Source organism: Schistocerca cancellata, chromosome 5 (genome assembly GCF_023864275.1).
Source record: "Schistocerca cancellata isolate TAMUIC-IGC-003103 chromosome 5, iqSchCanc2.1, whole genome shotgun sequence".
Taxonomy (NCBI): domain Eukaryota; kingdom Metazoa; phylum Arthropoda; class Insecta; order Orthoptera; family Acrididae; genus Schistocerca; species Schistocerca cancellata.
In genome coordinates, this window is record NC_064630.1 from 4,395,783 (window position 1) to 4,412,189 (window position 16,407).

The window sequence follows — 16,407 nt, forward strand, 5'->3', positions numbered from 1 at the left end:
GACGCCTGGTGGGCCAGTTATTTTTCATAATATATGTAAATGAACTAGTAGAAAGAGCTGGGCGCTCTCTATGTTCTCAGATGATGTGGTTGTCTGTAAGAAATTTGCAACGTCAAAAGACAGTAACGACCTCGAGAAGGACTTACAGGTAATTGCTGAATACAGCAGGCTCTGACATTTGACTCTAATGTAAATAAACGTAACATATTACGCACAAGCAGGAAAAGAAAGCCATTGCTGCACAACCACACTACAATGACAAACTAATCGAAGCAGTACGTATTGTAAAATATCGACGAGTAAGCAACTGCAGCGACTGTTAATGGGATGACCATATAGTACCAACAGTAGGAAAAGGAGATACCAAACCGATATCAACAGGAGCAATCTCAAGGAAATGTACCTCATCCACGAACTGGCTTCTAAGGCACTCGTTCGACCGATTCTTGAATATTGTTCATCAATATTGTATACTTGTCAGGGATGATTGATAGAAGAGGTAGAGAAGATCCTACGAAGAGCGGTGCGTTTCGTCACGGGATCGTTTAGCGAGAGCGTTATCGAGGTGCTCAACGAACACCATTGACAAATGTTAAAGGGAGGCGTTGTGCCTCACTGAAAGGTTTACCGTTGAAATTTCGAGACATTTCTTCCTCCCACACACATAAAATTAGCTGAATTAGAGCCAATAAAGAAGCTAACCGACAATCACTGTTCGCATGCGCCATTAGCGAGTGGAATGTGGTAGGGGCGGTGAGTTAGTGGTACCAGAAGTAACCTCCGCCACACACCTAACGTGGCTCGCACAGTATGATGTCGATGTAGCGTCGTAAATTATTTATTTAGATTAAATCGTACTTTCATTACTGATTTGCATATGCGGCGAGACTTTGTCCGAAAAACATGCCGTCAAGGCGTCTACACACCGGTCATACATTACTGGCAGGTGGCTTGTGGGCGTGGACCTGGTTCACGAAAGGGGCCCAGATCGGTTCCATCACTTTCGGTCAGGCTAGTTCGATCACTGTCGTGATCCTCAGACCACTACGGCAGATTCTGGCCCTGTAATAAAGTCAGTTATGCTGCAGGAATATCCCGCTGCTGTCACGCAAGACGTCAGAAATGAAGGGATGCAGGTGATCAGCAAATAAAATTCACGTAGTCCGCAGCAATGACGATGCCTTCAATGCAGTAATCCACGCGCTTTCAAATCGATACTGCACAGTTTTCTCATAGGTCATTCCTTCTATTCTGTTGAGGAGTTCCTCGAAAAATTAAGCTGATTCCGCTGTTATATTGTTGACTACGTTTACTTAAATCTATGCTTTGCCTTTTTTTTTGTATTCATAAACATTTTATTTTATCTGTTATTACTTTTATGTCGTAATTTCCATGACCTTGGAGATTTGCTCCTCAATTTGGTCCTACAGAATTAGACGTGTATATAAATAAATAAATACCATCATTGGCCTAATGAGAACCCAGATGAATGTGCGCCATAGCACAATTCTGCCCTCCTGGGTCGGCGTGGCACGATGCCACCTGCCGCCCGCTGTGGCCGAGCGGTCCTAGGCGCTTCAGTCCGGAACCGCGCTGCTGCTTCGGTTGCAGGTTCGAATCCTGCCGCTGGCATGGATGTGTGTTATGTCCTTAGGTTAGTTAGGGGACTGATGACTTCTGATGTTAAGCCCCATAGCGTTTAGAGCCATTTGAACCATTTTTGAACGATGCCACATATTTACTTGGATGACGGTGCGTGCAGACATGAGCATCGACCTGGTGAACATGAAACATGACTAATCCGACCAGGCGACACATTTCCATTTACCCACACTCCCTCGCGAAGATCTCGTATCCACTGCACTTATAAAAGACAATGTCGTTATGTCAACTTAGGAACAAGTGCGGATCTAGTGTGGCGCCCCATGTACAACAGTGTGTGCTGGAAGATGTGCTCAGGAACACATGTTTCTTCAACGGCATTGTACTCTGCCGTCAGACCTGCACAGATCACCGCCCTCCCACACCCGGGTTCCCGGGTTCGATTCCCGGCGGGGTCAGGGATTTTCTCTGCCTCGTGATGGCTGGGTGTTGTGTGCTGTCCTTAGGTTAGTTAGGTTTAAGTAGTTCTAAGTTCTAGGGGACTTATGACCACAGCAGTTGAGTCCCATAGTGCTCAGAGCCATTTGAACCATTTGAAGATCACCACCTACTCCATTTTACTGAGAGGACAAGTCTCCGACTTAGACGTTACGTGATGAGGCGTGGAGTGGACGTCTAGTAGTACCTTGTCACCAACTCGTGTCTTCACACAGTTTCCACACTCTCTTGCAACTCCATCACGAGAACAGCCGCCCGTTCCCAGTCGGTAGGCAACATCATAGTGGCTCATTATGTAAACTTAAGGTGGGACGGGGGAGAAAGAAAACGAAAGGGACGGTACTAATTCTATTAGCTGCATCGGGAATTTATGCCGAATCAACGGCGACGAGTGAAAATGTGTTTCGGACCGAGACTCGAACCCACGATTTCCTGCTTGTTAGGCAAACGCGTTAATCACTGTGGCACCTGTACGCAGTCGCCGTCCGTGTTCTCCACGCTCGCTAATTTTAGATTCCCGCTGGAGATCGAACGAAAATGTGCATCCCCACCGAAGGTTTAGGATTCATTGCCCATCGAGGCAAATCAATTACATGAATGGGTGGTGTCCATTTTTTCGGACATCTCCGAAAGAACAGACACGAGGGATTCATACAATAGTTATTTAGTCAGCCGATTTAGCCATTTTTGGTCCATACCGTCGCTAGCAAGATACGTCATTCGTCTCCACTCCGCTTCTATTGTTTCCTTTTCGCATCACATGCTCACATCGTGATCAGGCAGCATTCAGTCATGCGGGAGACAGTGGTCATGATGTTTTGGCCCAGCAGTGTTTACAATTGAGTAATAACTAAATAAAAAACGGAAAATGACAGACTAAAATGTTTTGCTGTAGTTTGTTTTGTATAATGTACGAGGGTGAGTCAAATGAAAATTTTATATATTTTTTAAAATACTATTTATAGTGCAGAAGTGATACAAAGCTGGATCACTTTTCAACATAATCTCCTCCATGCTCAATGTAAGTCCTTCAGCGCTTACAAAGTGCATAAATTCCTTTAGAAAAAAATTCTTTGGGTGGTCCGCGCAATCACTCATGCACTGCGTGGCGTACCTCATCATCAGAACGGAACTTCTTTCGTCCCATTGCGTCTTTGAGTGGTCCAAACATATGGAAATCACTTGGGGCAAGGTTTGGTGAGTATGGTGGATGAGAAAGACACTCAAATTGGAGGTCTGTGATTGTTGCAACTGTTGTACGGGCTGTGTGGGGCCTTGTATTGTCATGTTGCAAAAGGACACCTGCTGACAGCAATCCACGTCGCTTTGATTTTATCGCAGGCCGCAGAAGATTTTTTAGGAGATCTGTGTATGATGCACTGGTAAGAGTGATACCTCTAGGCATGTAATGCTCCAAAATGACGCCTTTTTCGTCCCAAAACAGAGTCAGCATAACCTTCCCTTCTGATGGTTCTGTTCGAAACTTCTTTGGTTTTGGTGATGAGGAATGGCGCCATTCCCTGCTCGCTCTCTTCGTTTCCGGTTGATGGAAGTGAACCCAGGTTTCGTCCCCATTAACGATTCTTGCAAGGAAGACATCACCTTCTCGTTCAAAGCGCCGAAGAAGTTCTTCAGAAGCATCAACATGTCGTTCTCTCATTTCAAGATTCAGCTGCTATGGCAACCATCTTGCAGATACTTTGTGAAACTGGAGCATATCATGCACAATGTGGTGTGTTGACCCATGATTAATCTGTAAACATGCTGCAATGTCATTCATTGCCACTCGGCGGTTTTCCTTCACTATGGCTCCAACTGCTGCAATGTTCTGTGGAGTCACAACTAGTTGTGCCTGACCTGGACGAAGAGCATCTTCCACTGAAGTCATACCATTTGCGAACTTCCTCCTCCATTCGTAGACTTGCTGCTGTGACAAACATGCATCACCGTACTGAATCTTCATTCATCGATGAATTTAAATAGGTTTCACACCTTCACTACGCAAAAACCGAATAACAGAAACGCTGTTCTTCCCTGGTGCAAGTCGCAAGTGGGGCGCCCATCTTTATACTGATACTGCGACGGTATGTGTGCATCTGCACTATGCTGTCACCTACAGGCCATTCTGCACGCTGTTTGAAGGACGCTTACCTACTGCCAGGATAACGGCGCGAAATTTCGATTTGTTATTACAAATTTAAGATTTTCTTTTGACGCACCATCGTAGATAATTTTTAATCGGTTTTTAACTCGCCTACTCGCCAATTACAGTTGCAGACAGGTACTCAAATAATTTGCAGAACATAAAATTATATCTGTTATAATGTGGCTCATGCGACAGCTCTGTCAAAGAGCAGGATCTTCCATTCTGAGTAGAAACCGTGCCTAATAGTAGGAAAGCAGTCAGGAATGACACCACTCAGCTCTCGTTGTAGCAATGAGATTTCGTGAGTGAACGACATACAATACTGCTTCGGATAAAGGTGCGGGGGGGGGGGGAGTACTTGTACAGCAAAGATGAAATTAAATGGGAGAAATGAAGTACGTGTGCGTTTCTCCTGTTCCATCCAGTTCCAGAGAATAACTGGATTAACTATAGCCACTGAGAAACTACACTCCTGGAAATGGAAAAAAGAACACATTGACACCGGTGTGTCAGACCCACCATACTTGCTCCGGACACTGCGAGAGGGCTGTACAAGCAATGATCACACGCACGGCACAGCGGACACACCAGGAACCGCGGTGTTGGCCGTCGAATGGCGCTAGCTGCGCAGCATTTGTGCACCGCCGCCGTCAGTGTCAGCCAGTTTGCCGTGGCATACGGAGCTCCATCGCAGTCTTTAACACTGGTAGCATGCCGCTACAGCGTGGACGTGAACCGTATGTGCAGTTGACGGACTTTGAGCGAGGGTGTATAGTGGGCATGCGGGAGGCCGGGTGGACGTACCGCCGAATTGCTCAACACGTGGGGCGTGAGGTCTCCACAGTACATCGATGTTGTCGCCAGTGGTCGGCGGAAGGTGCACGTGCCCGTCGACCTGGGTCCGGACCGCAGCGACGCACGGATGCACGCCAAGACCGTAGGATCCTATGCACTGCCGTAGGGGACCGCACCGCCACTTCCCAGCAAATTAGGGACACTGTTGCTCCTGGGGTATCGGCGAGGACCATTCGCAACCGTCTCCATGAAGCTGGGCTACGGTCCCGCACACCGTTAGGCCGTCTTCCGCTCACGCCCCAACATCGTGCAGCCCGCCTCCAGTGGTGTCGCGACAGGCGTGAATGGAGGGACGAATGGAGATGTGTCGTCTTCAGCGATGAGAGTCGCTTCTGCCTTGGTGCCAATGATGGTCGTATGCGTGTTTGGCGCCGTGCAGGTGAGCGCCACAATCAGGACTGCATACGACCGAGGCACACAGGGCCAACACCCGGCATCATGGTGTGGGGAGCGATCTCCTACACTGGCCGTACACCACTGGTGATCGTCGAGGGGACACTGAATAGTGCACGGTACATCCAAACCGTCATCGAACCCATAGTTCTACCATTCGTAGACCAGCAAGGAAACTTGCTGTTCCAACAGGACAATGCACGTCCGCATGTATCCCGTGCCACCCAACGTGCTCTAGAAGGTGTAAGTCAACTACCCTGGCCAGCAAGATCTCCGGATCTGTCCCCCATTGAGCATGTTTGGGACTGGATGAAGCGTCATCTTACGCGGTCTGCACGTCCAGCACGAACGCTGGTCCAACTGAGGCGCCAGGTGGAAATGGCATGGCAAGCCGTTCCACAGGACTACATCCAGCATCTCTACGATCGTCTCCATGGGAGAATAGCAGCCTGCATTGCTGCGAAAGGTGGATATACACTGTACTAGTGCCGACATTGTGCATGCTCTGTTGCCTGTGTCTATGTGCCTGTGGTTCTGTCAGTGTGATCATGTGATGTATCTGACCGCAGGAATGTGTCATTAAAGTATCCCCTTCCTGGACAATGAATTCACGGTGTTCTTATTTCAATTTCCAGGAGTGTATGTGTGATACTGTGCTATGCTGCTCGACCAGCAACTAGCTGGTTCGAATTCTGGATGTAGAAGAAACATTACTGGTATTTGGTAAGCAAGATGGGGCACCACGATTTTCCCGAAGAATATTCCTTACATCATTATCCTGGTTCCGATTTCGATAGTGATACTTAAGTGCAGTACTTTGTTCCTCGGTGACATATTGGCTACGTCCTAGTGCCAGCTTTCAGCCTGTGCCTCTCTTTCAACCAGAAGAGCACTCTTACAGTCAGACTTGTAAAACTGAGACGCTATAATGGATGAGAGGAAGAACCAGCAAACCACTTTTATTAAGAATTTGGTAATGAGCCCGTTTAATTGGCAGTAACTGACCTCAGAACAACAGAATCTTCGTTAAATGATCTAAAGACCAAAGAGAAACTTTTCAAGGAAGGTGTACACACAGAGACAAGCTGCCAACTGCATAGCTAATTTCACCTATATTGGGACAGGAGTAATCCTCTTGAAGACTTCATATTGTGAGCAACGTCTTCTAATCACAGACATGCGGTTTACATGTTGTGAGACACCGACACATGTGACAATGCCTTACCAGGCAGTCCATCATCTTGCAACGAAATGTGGCCATCCTGGCCTTTCGTTGGCTCGGACGAGAACAAACAGAAACCTTGGTACGTGAAGATACACGAAAGTCTGCTGATGAGTCAGTGTGCAACAGAAACACCACCGTGTGAAGTGAGTACCAATTACAACTCTGCAACGTGTGGGTAGAGAAGGTACCTGCGACAACTACTGCCACCGCGAGACGCACTGTCTCACCCTCGGCAATAACGTCATTTGGGGTAGCTTTATCTGGAAGTGTCTCGAAGTAATTAGAAATCCGTAATATCTAAGTCGCGGGGAGTCATAACCCCACAGACGGTTGCTTGCTTTCTACAGACCACACCCTGCAGTTTCCCATGTCTAAAGTGTGGTCACGCTACTGCAGATCACATATCAGACAGTCCACAGCCAGCTATTGTTGGTGCAGTCGCAGTGCTGTTGGACAGCGCAGGGGCGGTCCTTGCAAGTAGCTGCCTCTGCGGTTACACAGCAACGCATTTCTTAGCGCAGGTACATTGTTGTTGAGTTAGACAGTGCAGGTGCAGCCTGTGCAAGTAACTACCTCTGCGGTAATATAGCAACGCCATTCTTAGTGCAGTACATTGTTGTCGAGTTGGACAGCACAGGCTCGGCCAGTGCAAGTAGTTGCCTCTCTGGTAACATAGCAATGCCGCTGTTAGGGCAGGCACATTGCTTTCGAGTTGGACAGCACAGGTGCGGCCTGTGCAAATAGCTGCCTCTCCGGTGACATAGCAATAGCTGGCATCCCCACGTCAAATATCTGCACGTCGGCACCACGCCAATGACGCTATACCCTAGCAGTCTCATCTAGGACTTCGCTACCACTGATACCAGGAGGCCACACTATTCGTTTCGCCACCATCAGGATTTTAACCCCACTCTGGAACTGGAGTAGCGAAGAGATTCTGCTTGACGGCACAACAGCCTCGGTGTCATCCAATGCTAAAAAGACGTCTGTGGTTGCTCTAGATCATTCACTGTCGTATAGCACTATTCAGTGTCGGCTTTTCTGTGGAACAGGCTTGTTGTCCACTCTCGCCTGCTGACATTCATTGTTCCCCACTCACAGTCACAGCACAGACGCTCTTCCTTCTGCTGACACGCGCACGTTTCACGCAGAATAAAGGTTAGAGGAGACAGGGGAATGTGAAGCGGCCGTACTCACCATGCCGAAGCTGCCCTCGCCGACCTTCTCGACAAGCCGCAGGCGGTGCCTGGGGTACTCCAGCAGGTGGAGGCCGTCCGCGGCCGGCTCGGCCCCCGGCAGCCGCAGCGTCGTGAAGCAGCCCGGCCGCAGGTGCTGCTCGCAGCGGCCGCTCTGCAACCAGACAGCACGGCACGATCACTGCACGTCGCGGAGGGTTCGCCCGGCGCTCAGCGCATTGCGGGGGAAGTGCCGACAAAAAGTTACTCACATTGGTGTGTAGAATCTATGACATTGGCGATGTACCATCAGACTTCTACAGAAGCGTCATCGAAACAATTTCGAAAATTTCGAAAGATGACACATGCGAGAATTATCGCACAATCGGCTTAACAGCTCATCCATCCAAATTGCTGACAATATACAGCAGAATGGAAAAGAAAACTCAGGATCTGTTAGATGACGATCAGTTTGGCTTTAGGAAGGGTAAAGACCCCTGAGAGCCAGCCGGAGTGTCCGAGCTGTTCTAGGCGCTACAGTCTGGAACCGCGCAACCGCTACAGTCGTAGGTTCGAATCCTGCCTCAGGCATGCATGTGTGTGATGTCCTTAGGTTAGTTAGGTTTAAATAGTTCTAAGTTCTAGGGGACTCATGACCACACTAGTTAAGTCCCATATCGCTCAGAGCCATTTGAACCGTTTTGACACCTGAGAGGCAATTCTGACATTGTGGTTGATAATGGAACCAAGGCTAAAGAAAAATCAAGGCACGTTTATAGGATCTGTCGATCAGAGAAAACGTTCGACAATGTAAGATGGTGCAAAGATGTTCGAAGTTCTGAGGAAAATAGGGGTAAGGGGTAAGCTATAGGGAGAGAGGGGCAATGTACAATATGTTCAAGAGCCATGAGGGAATAATAAGAGTGGACAACAGACAGTGAAATGCTTGGATTCAAAAGGGTATAAGACAGGAATGTAGTCTTTTGCCCCTACCATTCAATATGTACACAGAAGAAGCAATGGTGGAAGTAAAATTTAGTTCCAGGAGTGGTATTAAAATTAAAGGTGAAAGGATATCGATGATACAATTCTCTGATGACATTGCTATGCTGAGTGAAAGTGAAGAAAAATTACATGATGTGCTGAATGAACACTCTAATGAGTACAGAATATGGACTGAGAGTAAATCGAAGAAAGACGAAAGTAATGAGAAGTGGCAGAAATCAGAACAGCGAGAAACTTGCCATCACGGTTAAGTGTCTTGAAACAGATGAAGGTAATGAATTCTACTACCTAGGCAGCAAAATAGTCAATGACGGATGCAGCAAGGAGAACATCGAATGCAGACTAGCACTGGGAAAAAGGTCATTCCTGGCGAAGAGGAATCTACTAGTACCAAACAAAGTCCTTAATTTGAGAAAGAAATTTCTGGGAATGTACGTCTGGACCACTGTATTGAATGCTACTGAAACGTGGGCTATGGGAAAAACGGAAAAGAAGAGAACAGAAGCTTTTTGAGATGCAGTGCTATATAAAATGTTGAAAATTAGGTGGACTGATAACGTAAAGAATGAGGAGATTTTCTGTAGACTCATGGAGGAAAGGAATTTACGAAACATGTGACAAGAAGAGGGGATAGGATGGAACGACATCTGTTGAGACATCACGGAGTAACTCCTGTGGTACGAGAGGAGTGTAAAAGCTGCTGTAGAGAGAGACAGAGATTGGGATCCATCCGGGATATGGTTGAGGACGTGGATTGCATTTGCTACTGTGTGAGATGAATAGTTAGCACAGGTGAGGGATTCGGGGTAGGCCATATCAAACCAAAATTGAGTGGGCCGTTTGTATACTCAAAAACAGGGGGAAAGTGTCACCTGAAGTCTAATATTCAACAGTGCCCATTCTTGTGGTTTGAGCTGATGAGACACTGGGGTTACTCACGAAATCTTAATCACCATCTTAAAAACAAAGTTACGTAATATTCACTTGTTCGTTTGTTAGTCAGGTAAACGTCTCATACGAATTGGAATCCCCGCAACACAGTACAGCAGCATGTCGCTAGAAGAGCTGAAACAGGGTACTGTAGACTATCTCAACTGCATCAATCCATTTTGGTTCCTCTAGAGCCGTGTTAAAGGTACTACGGCACGAGGATTACACTGCGTATCAGGACTGCAGCCGTTAAAAAAATAAATGAATAAAACGTAACTTTCTTCTCACTACGATTGTGAAAACTTTGACTACGACGGCGGCACTACAAGTACGTCAAAAATGCACTACTTCCATTGCAGAAACACAATCCACTTGCCAACTAACAACTACCGAGAATAGTGAAATGAAAGTAGTGCAAACTGGAAAATATACAATTAAGTTATTTCACTTTCTGGTAAATAATTCCGCATATTGACCGTCATTGTTTTACGTATGAATGTCAGAACAGGAACATGAATCACGCTCACTGACAAGACACGTGTTGTGGCCTAGTACACAGTGTCTTCCACAATTCCCATTATAGGCTTCTAGAGTTGTAGAGGCCACTTAGTACACAAAATATCGACAGTGGAACCTGATCTGGAAATGTACCATTTGGACGTAAAATAAGTTTGGAGGTTGGATCACAGTCCAAACCTCCCCCTTCACGGTACGCACACTGTGGGGACAGCGAGCTGTGACCCGCGTGATCCGTGAGGTGATGCTGCGCAGTGTGCTGGTCTGCTTTCACACCCGCACGATCCACAGCGCCTGGTTCTCGCCCGTGGAGCGCCAGGGCCAACGCTCCGGGCTGCGAACGGACCAATTTCTCGCAGCCATTGTTACAGCTACACGAAAATGGTACGTCATGGACTGAGGCAATCCGGAAAATGTTCGCGATGTATGCCTTGTGCTGCTGTACCATTACCTATCCTAACGTGAAGCGGGAAGTTTGAAACAGATCTGTTCTTCAAACATATTTCATATACAAACGCTACATTTCTGGAGATGAGCTCTGTTTCGAAACGTTATCTGCCTAGTGTCCTTTACAACGTCTAGAAACCTGTAATACGTATTGTCAAACATCCTGTATACGGTTAGAACGAAAAGTGTGGGCTCGTAGAGAGAAATGCTATGTTTTACGATCAAAATCGAACGTATTTATCAAAATAGTCCATTTTCGCATCAATGAACTTTATCCAAAACATCTTCTGTGAGGTGCAGTTCTGAAAGGCATGCACAACAGGCAAGTCCAGTCACCGTACCATCTTCGCTGTGTACTTTAGAACAGTTTCAAGACACACAGTGCCGATCAGGAGGGTAGCTTTTATGTAGCAACAATTCGTATTTCATAACTCTCCATTTTCCCATTATGAAAGCAGTTTCTTCAGTAAGCATATTTTTCTGATGAGAATTTTTTTCGCCACTCCCCCTTCTGCTGCATTTTTTTTCCAATGCTTCGATCCAGAACTCTTGAGCACTACTTGCCAGCCATTAATTCACCATTTAAAAGGTACTGGGTACGAAGAATCCATTCTCCATTTCTTAAAACGCTGGACACAACCAGTTTGGTAGAATAAATCAACCTCGCCTATTCTGATGTACAGTCAATGGCTTTTACCCAATACTTTCTACTCTGGTGTAACCACAAGCGCCGGAACGAAGAAGAAGAAAGCAAGAACAGACAAGGCGGAGTAACGACGTCGGCCAATATCGCGATTACCACGTCAGGGGTGACCTCTAGCCGAAGTGAATATAAGCCTCGCTCCTGCCAGCCTTGATCGGACGTTAGTGGAGTATTAGCACGGCCTGGCAGTGAGTGCTACGATATCAGACTGCAGTGATCCATATGCATTGCTTGTTTGAACATTGTGTATAGCAAGGACTCGGATTTATGTTGCATGTCGCACCCCGCTTGCGACACCTTTGTACATTCAAGTTAAGTATTGTCAACCTGCTTTACTGAAATAAAACTACTAATGTTACTTGCTTGAATTGTATAGCATTCCGAGAACGCAGGATACTGTACAAGATGAGTGGGCTAGACCCCACTGTTTCAGAACCGTTTACCTCTTCACGTGAATTGGTCTATCCATGATAAATTCGCAGTAGCAAATGTGCACACAGCATGTGTTCGATTTTGATTAACGGTCAAATTTTTTTGCGAAATTAGTATTCGCATTTGCTTTTGGTCAGCTTTCAACAAAGCGGAACACATATTGCATATAGGTTTCGTGCTGTCATTCTTTCATGGAAATTGTGGTATAGTGCTTCTGAAGTGCCTATAGCTCCAACTATTTCGTACACCTTTGATCGAAGATCACCAAACATCATGCTTTGCGTTCTCTACATTTGTAACTTTGGTTTTCTTTTGGTAAGTGTTTCACTGGATTATTTTCAACAGAAGCGAATTCTCGTTTAATTTAGGCCGCCAAGTTCTTTAATCTTTTGTAAGCCAATGAAGAGATTTTTTCCTGATCTCCACTTTCATATGATGAAATTCTTTTCGTTGTGTATCTTCCGTAAAGAAGCATGTTACCATAGTACTGTTTTCGACCTCATACAACTGAAAGAAAGACTCACCCTACCACAGTCCGACCCTGGTAGCTGAGTGGACGGCGCGAACATCAATCAATACTAAGGGCCCAGGTTCGATTCCCGGCTGGATCAGGGATTTTCTCCGCTCAGCGACTGGGAGTTGTGTTGTTCTACTCATCATCGTTTCATCCCCATCGACGTGCAAGTCGCCGAAGTGGCGTCAAATCGAAAGACTTGCACCCGGTGAACGGTCTACCCGACGGGAGGCCCCAGTCACACGACATTTACATTTACCCTACCACAACTTTAAAAAGCAGTGTGCAGACGAAACTTCTCCGGAGATGAAGTTGGCACTGAACATCAGTTATTGTTCTATATACACCAACTGAATAAAAACAAAATTTCATTGATATTAACATGACTTCCATTAAAGAGGCTGAACATTTCAGTTTGTCAAGTACAGGTACGAGTATTTTATGAATTTCACTGTAATTTTGACTACTTTTTGATTGGATAAGCTCAATAACTTAAGGCTTTGTTTAATATGAATTAAATTTCTTTGTAATTGACATCAGTGGTGGAACATTCCGCTAAATAGTTAGGTACATTTGTAGTTGCTGACTGGAGGGAATTGTGCTAAGGATTCCAACGAAGCATACCAAAGACGCTCATCTGTGTCTAGTCCAAGGATGTATTGTATTCCATAATACTCTTTCAAATGTTCGAATGTGTGTGAAATCTTATAGGACTTATCTGCTAAGGTCATCAGTCCCTAAGCTTACACGCTACTTAACCTAAATTATCCTAAGGACAGACTCACACACCCATGCCCGAGGGAGGACTCCGCCGGGACCAATACTCTTTCTTTACCTAATTCTTCAGAAATAATTTCGCTGACAGTGAGATCTAGTCAACCGAGAAGTGTTTAATGTGAAACTTCCTGGCAGATCAAAACTGTGTGCCCGACCGAGACTCGAACTCGGAACCTTTTCCTTTCGCGGGCAAGTGCTCTACCATCTGAGCTACCGAAGCACGACTCACGCCCGGTACTCACAGCTTTACTTCTGCCAGTACCTCGTCTCCTACCTTCCAAACTTTACAGAAGCTCTCCTGCGAACCTTGCAGAACTAGCACTCCTGAAAGAAAGGAAATCTAAGGTAAGTTCTGCAAGGTTCGCAGGAGAGCTTCTGTAAAGTTTGGAAGGTAAGAGACGAGGTACTGGCAGAAGTAAAGCTGTGAGTGCTTCGGTAGCTCAGTTGGTAGAGCATTTGCCCGCGAAAGGCAAAGGTCCCAAGTTCGAGTCTCGGTCAGGCACACAGTTTTGATCTGCCAGGAAGTTTCATATCAGCGCACACTCCGCTGCAGAGTGAAAATCTCATTCTGGAGTGTTTAATGTCACGTATAAGTGTTATTCATGCACCAATCCAGTGAACCGGATGATATTCATGCAACCACAGGCTAACAAGTAATATTACCATACTGAGAAATTACTAGACTAAAATGATACATAGGCAGTTTGCAGGTATCCAACATTCACTGTTTTTCTCAACCGAAATGACTCACCGAGAAAAATATGCACAAGAGCACCAAAACATTGCAGTGCAGCTTCCTTTTCCCTTTGCAACTCAAGTGTGTAAGTAGCCACTCGGCCAATAATGACTGCCAGTTCCGTCCACGGACACTCTAAAGTGTAATGTGCCACACATTCCCGCAAAATTTGGTCGTATAGCCCTGGCCAATGAGGATCTTATTCCAAAAACTGAGAGAAAACAATTTCAAACAAAGTGTAAACTGAGGTGGGGGATTCGAACACTGCAGTTCTCAAACGAGAGTGGTTTCCGTTGCACCTCTTCCGTCTGTCGATGTGCTTTTGCACAGCTGCATATTTCATGAGAGAAACTTCGGTTACTTGTCAACGAGTTGTATCTATTTAATTAATAAAATGACTTCTTTGGAGGGCACAGTGAATCAGCTTCGCACGTGCTTCTTTCTATTTACGTGGGAGTGCTGAAAAGTGTTGTCTCCGAATATTTTTATTCTCTTATCAGTATCGGTATAGGTATTACATGTCACGTGTATTACTTCGTCGACTTTCCCACTTCGCAAGTTACACTCCTCTGGTGCTAGAGGGCTCAGAATTGTAGTATGTAACATGGCTGCGTGTAACGTAATTATGCCTGTGGTTGGAAAAAGATGGAGAGAGACTGCGTGCTGTAATCTAGTTTCTAACCGCAGACAACGTTGGATCCAATTGAAATCAATTGAAGATTGAAAGCTGTGTATGGTAATGATTGTACAGACAGTAGCACTATGCAACGTTGCGCTGTTCGTGGTCATAACGAAGGAAACGGTGGTGCTAACCTCAACGTGTGTGATGGAGATTCTTCTTTCCAATCCTTGAAGAACGCATTCGAGGACTTTGCTTTTATGGTGATAAGTGGTGCAAGGAGATGGCAGGTTGTGGCTACGTCAAGAAAATGAAACAGCCTGCAGTGACGGCAGCAACGAGCCAGTCTTGCGCTGGGAGAAATGTGTCCGTTGCCAGGGTGACCGTGTTGAGAAATAGGCTTGTAGGTGTGAAGAAGAAATTAAAAAACTTTAGGAGTTTTTGCATGAAACATTCTGAGCATTACTTTTCAGTACACCTTCATAATTTTCTTTGCCCCCAGACTTCAAAATGGGTCAAATGGCTCTGAGCACTATAGGACTTTACATCTGAGGTCTTTAGTTCCCTAGAACTTAGAACTACTTAAACCTAAGTAACCTATGGACATCACACACATCCATGCCCGAGGCAGGATTCGAACCTACGACCGTAGCAGTCGCGCGGTTCCAGACTGAAGTGGCTAGAACCGCTCGGCCACAGCGGCCGGCCCCCAGACTTCGTTTCCTTCCTTCCTTTGACTACTTCCTTCCGCCTGCTGATCTGCTTCTCTCTGGAAATCCTCCACTTTGTGTTGCTTTTCTAAAATGTGGCTGTTATTTGTTTACGTCCGTTCCTATTCCAGTGTTTATCGTGTGTTCGTCACTTTCAGTGAATCATGAGGGTTTAGATTTGTAGCTGCTTACACCCACACCTGCGGGTGACAGACACTCAGATTGGCACCAAATGTTGTGTGTCGATAGAGTATCAATCAGAACCTGGATTTAGTTCATGCTGTGTGCTGTCGTCCCATAGAACAAGAGCAAACGTTAACTAAAAGTAACACCAAAATTATGGAGCACAGGAAAGTGTATCTGTGGGTAATAGTTTTGTAGATCTCACATGGGTGAGTTGATAAAGCGTAAGGTCGCCGTACCCAAGGTGCCGTGTTCGAACCTCCCTCATGACAATTTGTTTTAAGTATTCAGGTGTGAAAGTGTTATATGGGACAACATTTTCCTGACATGTAAAAGGACTTTTCGGGATTTGTGGGAATGACCGCCAACGGCCTTGCCGCAGTGGTAACACCGGTTCCCGTCAGATCACCGAAGTTAAGCACTGTCGGGCTGGGCTGGCTGTCGGATGGGTGACCATCCGGTAACCCGAGCGCTGCTGGCAAGCGGGACGGACTCAGCTCTTGTGAGGCAAACTGAGGAGTTACTTCACTGAGAGCCGGCTGGGGTGGGCGAGCGGTTCTAGGCGCTACAGCCTGGAACCGCAAGACCGCTGCAGCCGCAGGTTCGAATCCAGCCTTGGGCATGGGTCTGTGTGATGTCCTTAGGTTAGTTAGGTTTAAGTAATTCTAAGTTCTAGGGGACTGTTGAGCTCACAAGTTAAGTCCCATAGTGCTCAGAGCCATTTTTCAACTTCACTGAGAAGTAGCGGCTCCGGCTCGTAAACTGACATACGGCTGGGAGAGCAGTGTGCTGACCACATGCCCCTCCATATCCGCAGCCAGTGACGCCTGTGAGCTGAGGATGACACGGCGGCCGGTAGGTACCGTTGGCCCTTCCTGGCCTGTCTGGACCGAGCTTAGTTTAGTTAGTTGGTAGGAATGCCCTCTTGGCAGTGTGTTTTC

General features: G+C 46.3%; 1 protein-coding gene and 1 pseudogene across 1 annotated transcript in view; one reads left to right on the forward strand and one right to left on the reverse strand.

Moving 5' to 3' along the window:
- LOC126187727 (discoidin domain-containing receptor 2-like) overlaps positions 1-16,407 on the reverse strand; it is a 302,696-nt gene that overhangs the window by 52,124 nt on the left and 234,165 nt on the right. Inside the window, exon 12 of the mRNA XM_049928973.1 lies at positions 7,917-8,069. Coding sequence (XP_049784930.1) covers positions 7,917-8,069 — 153 coding nt within the window. The remainder of the gene's footprint in view (positions 1-7,916; positions 8,070-16,407) is intronic.
- LOC126189772 (5S ribosomal RNA) lies at positions 15,830-15,947 on the forward strand (annotated as a pseudogene).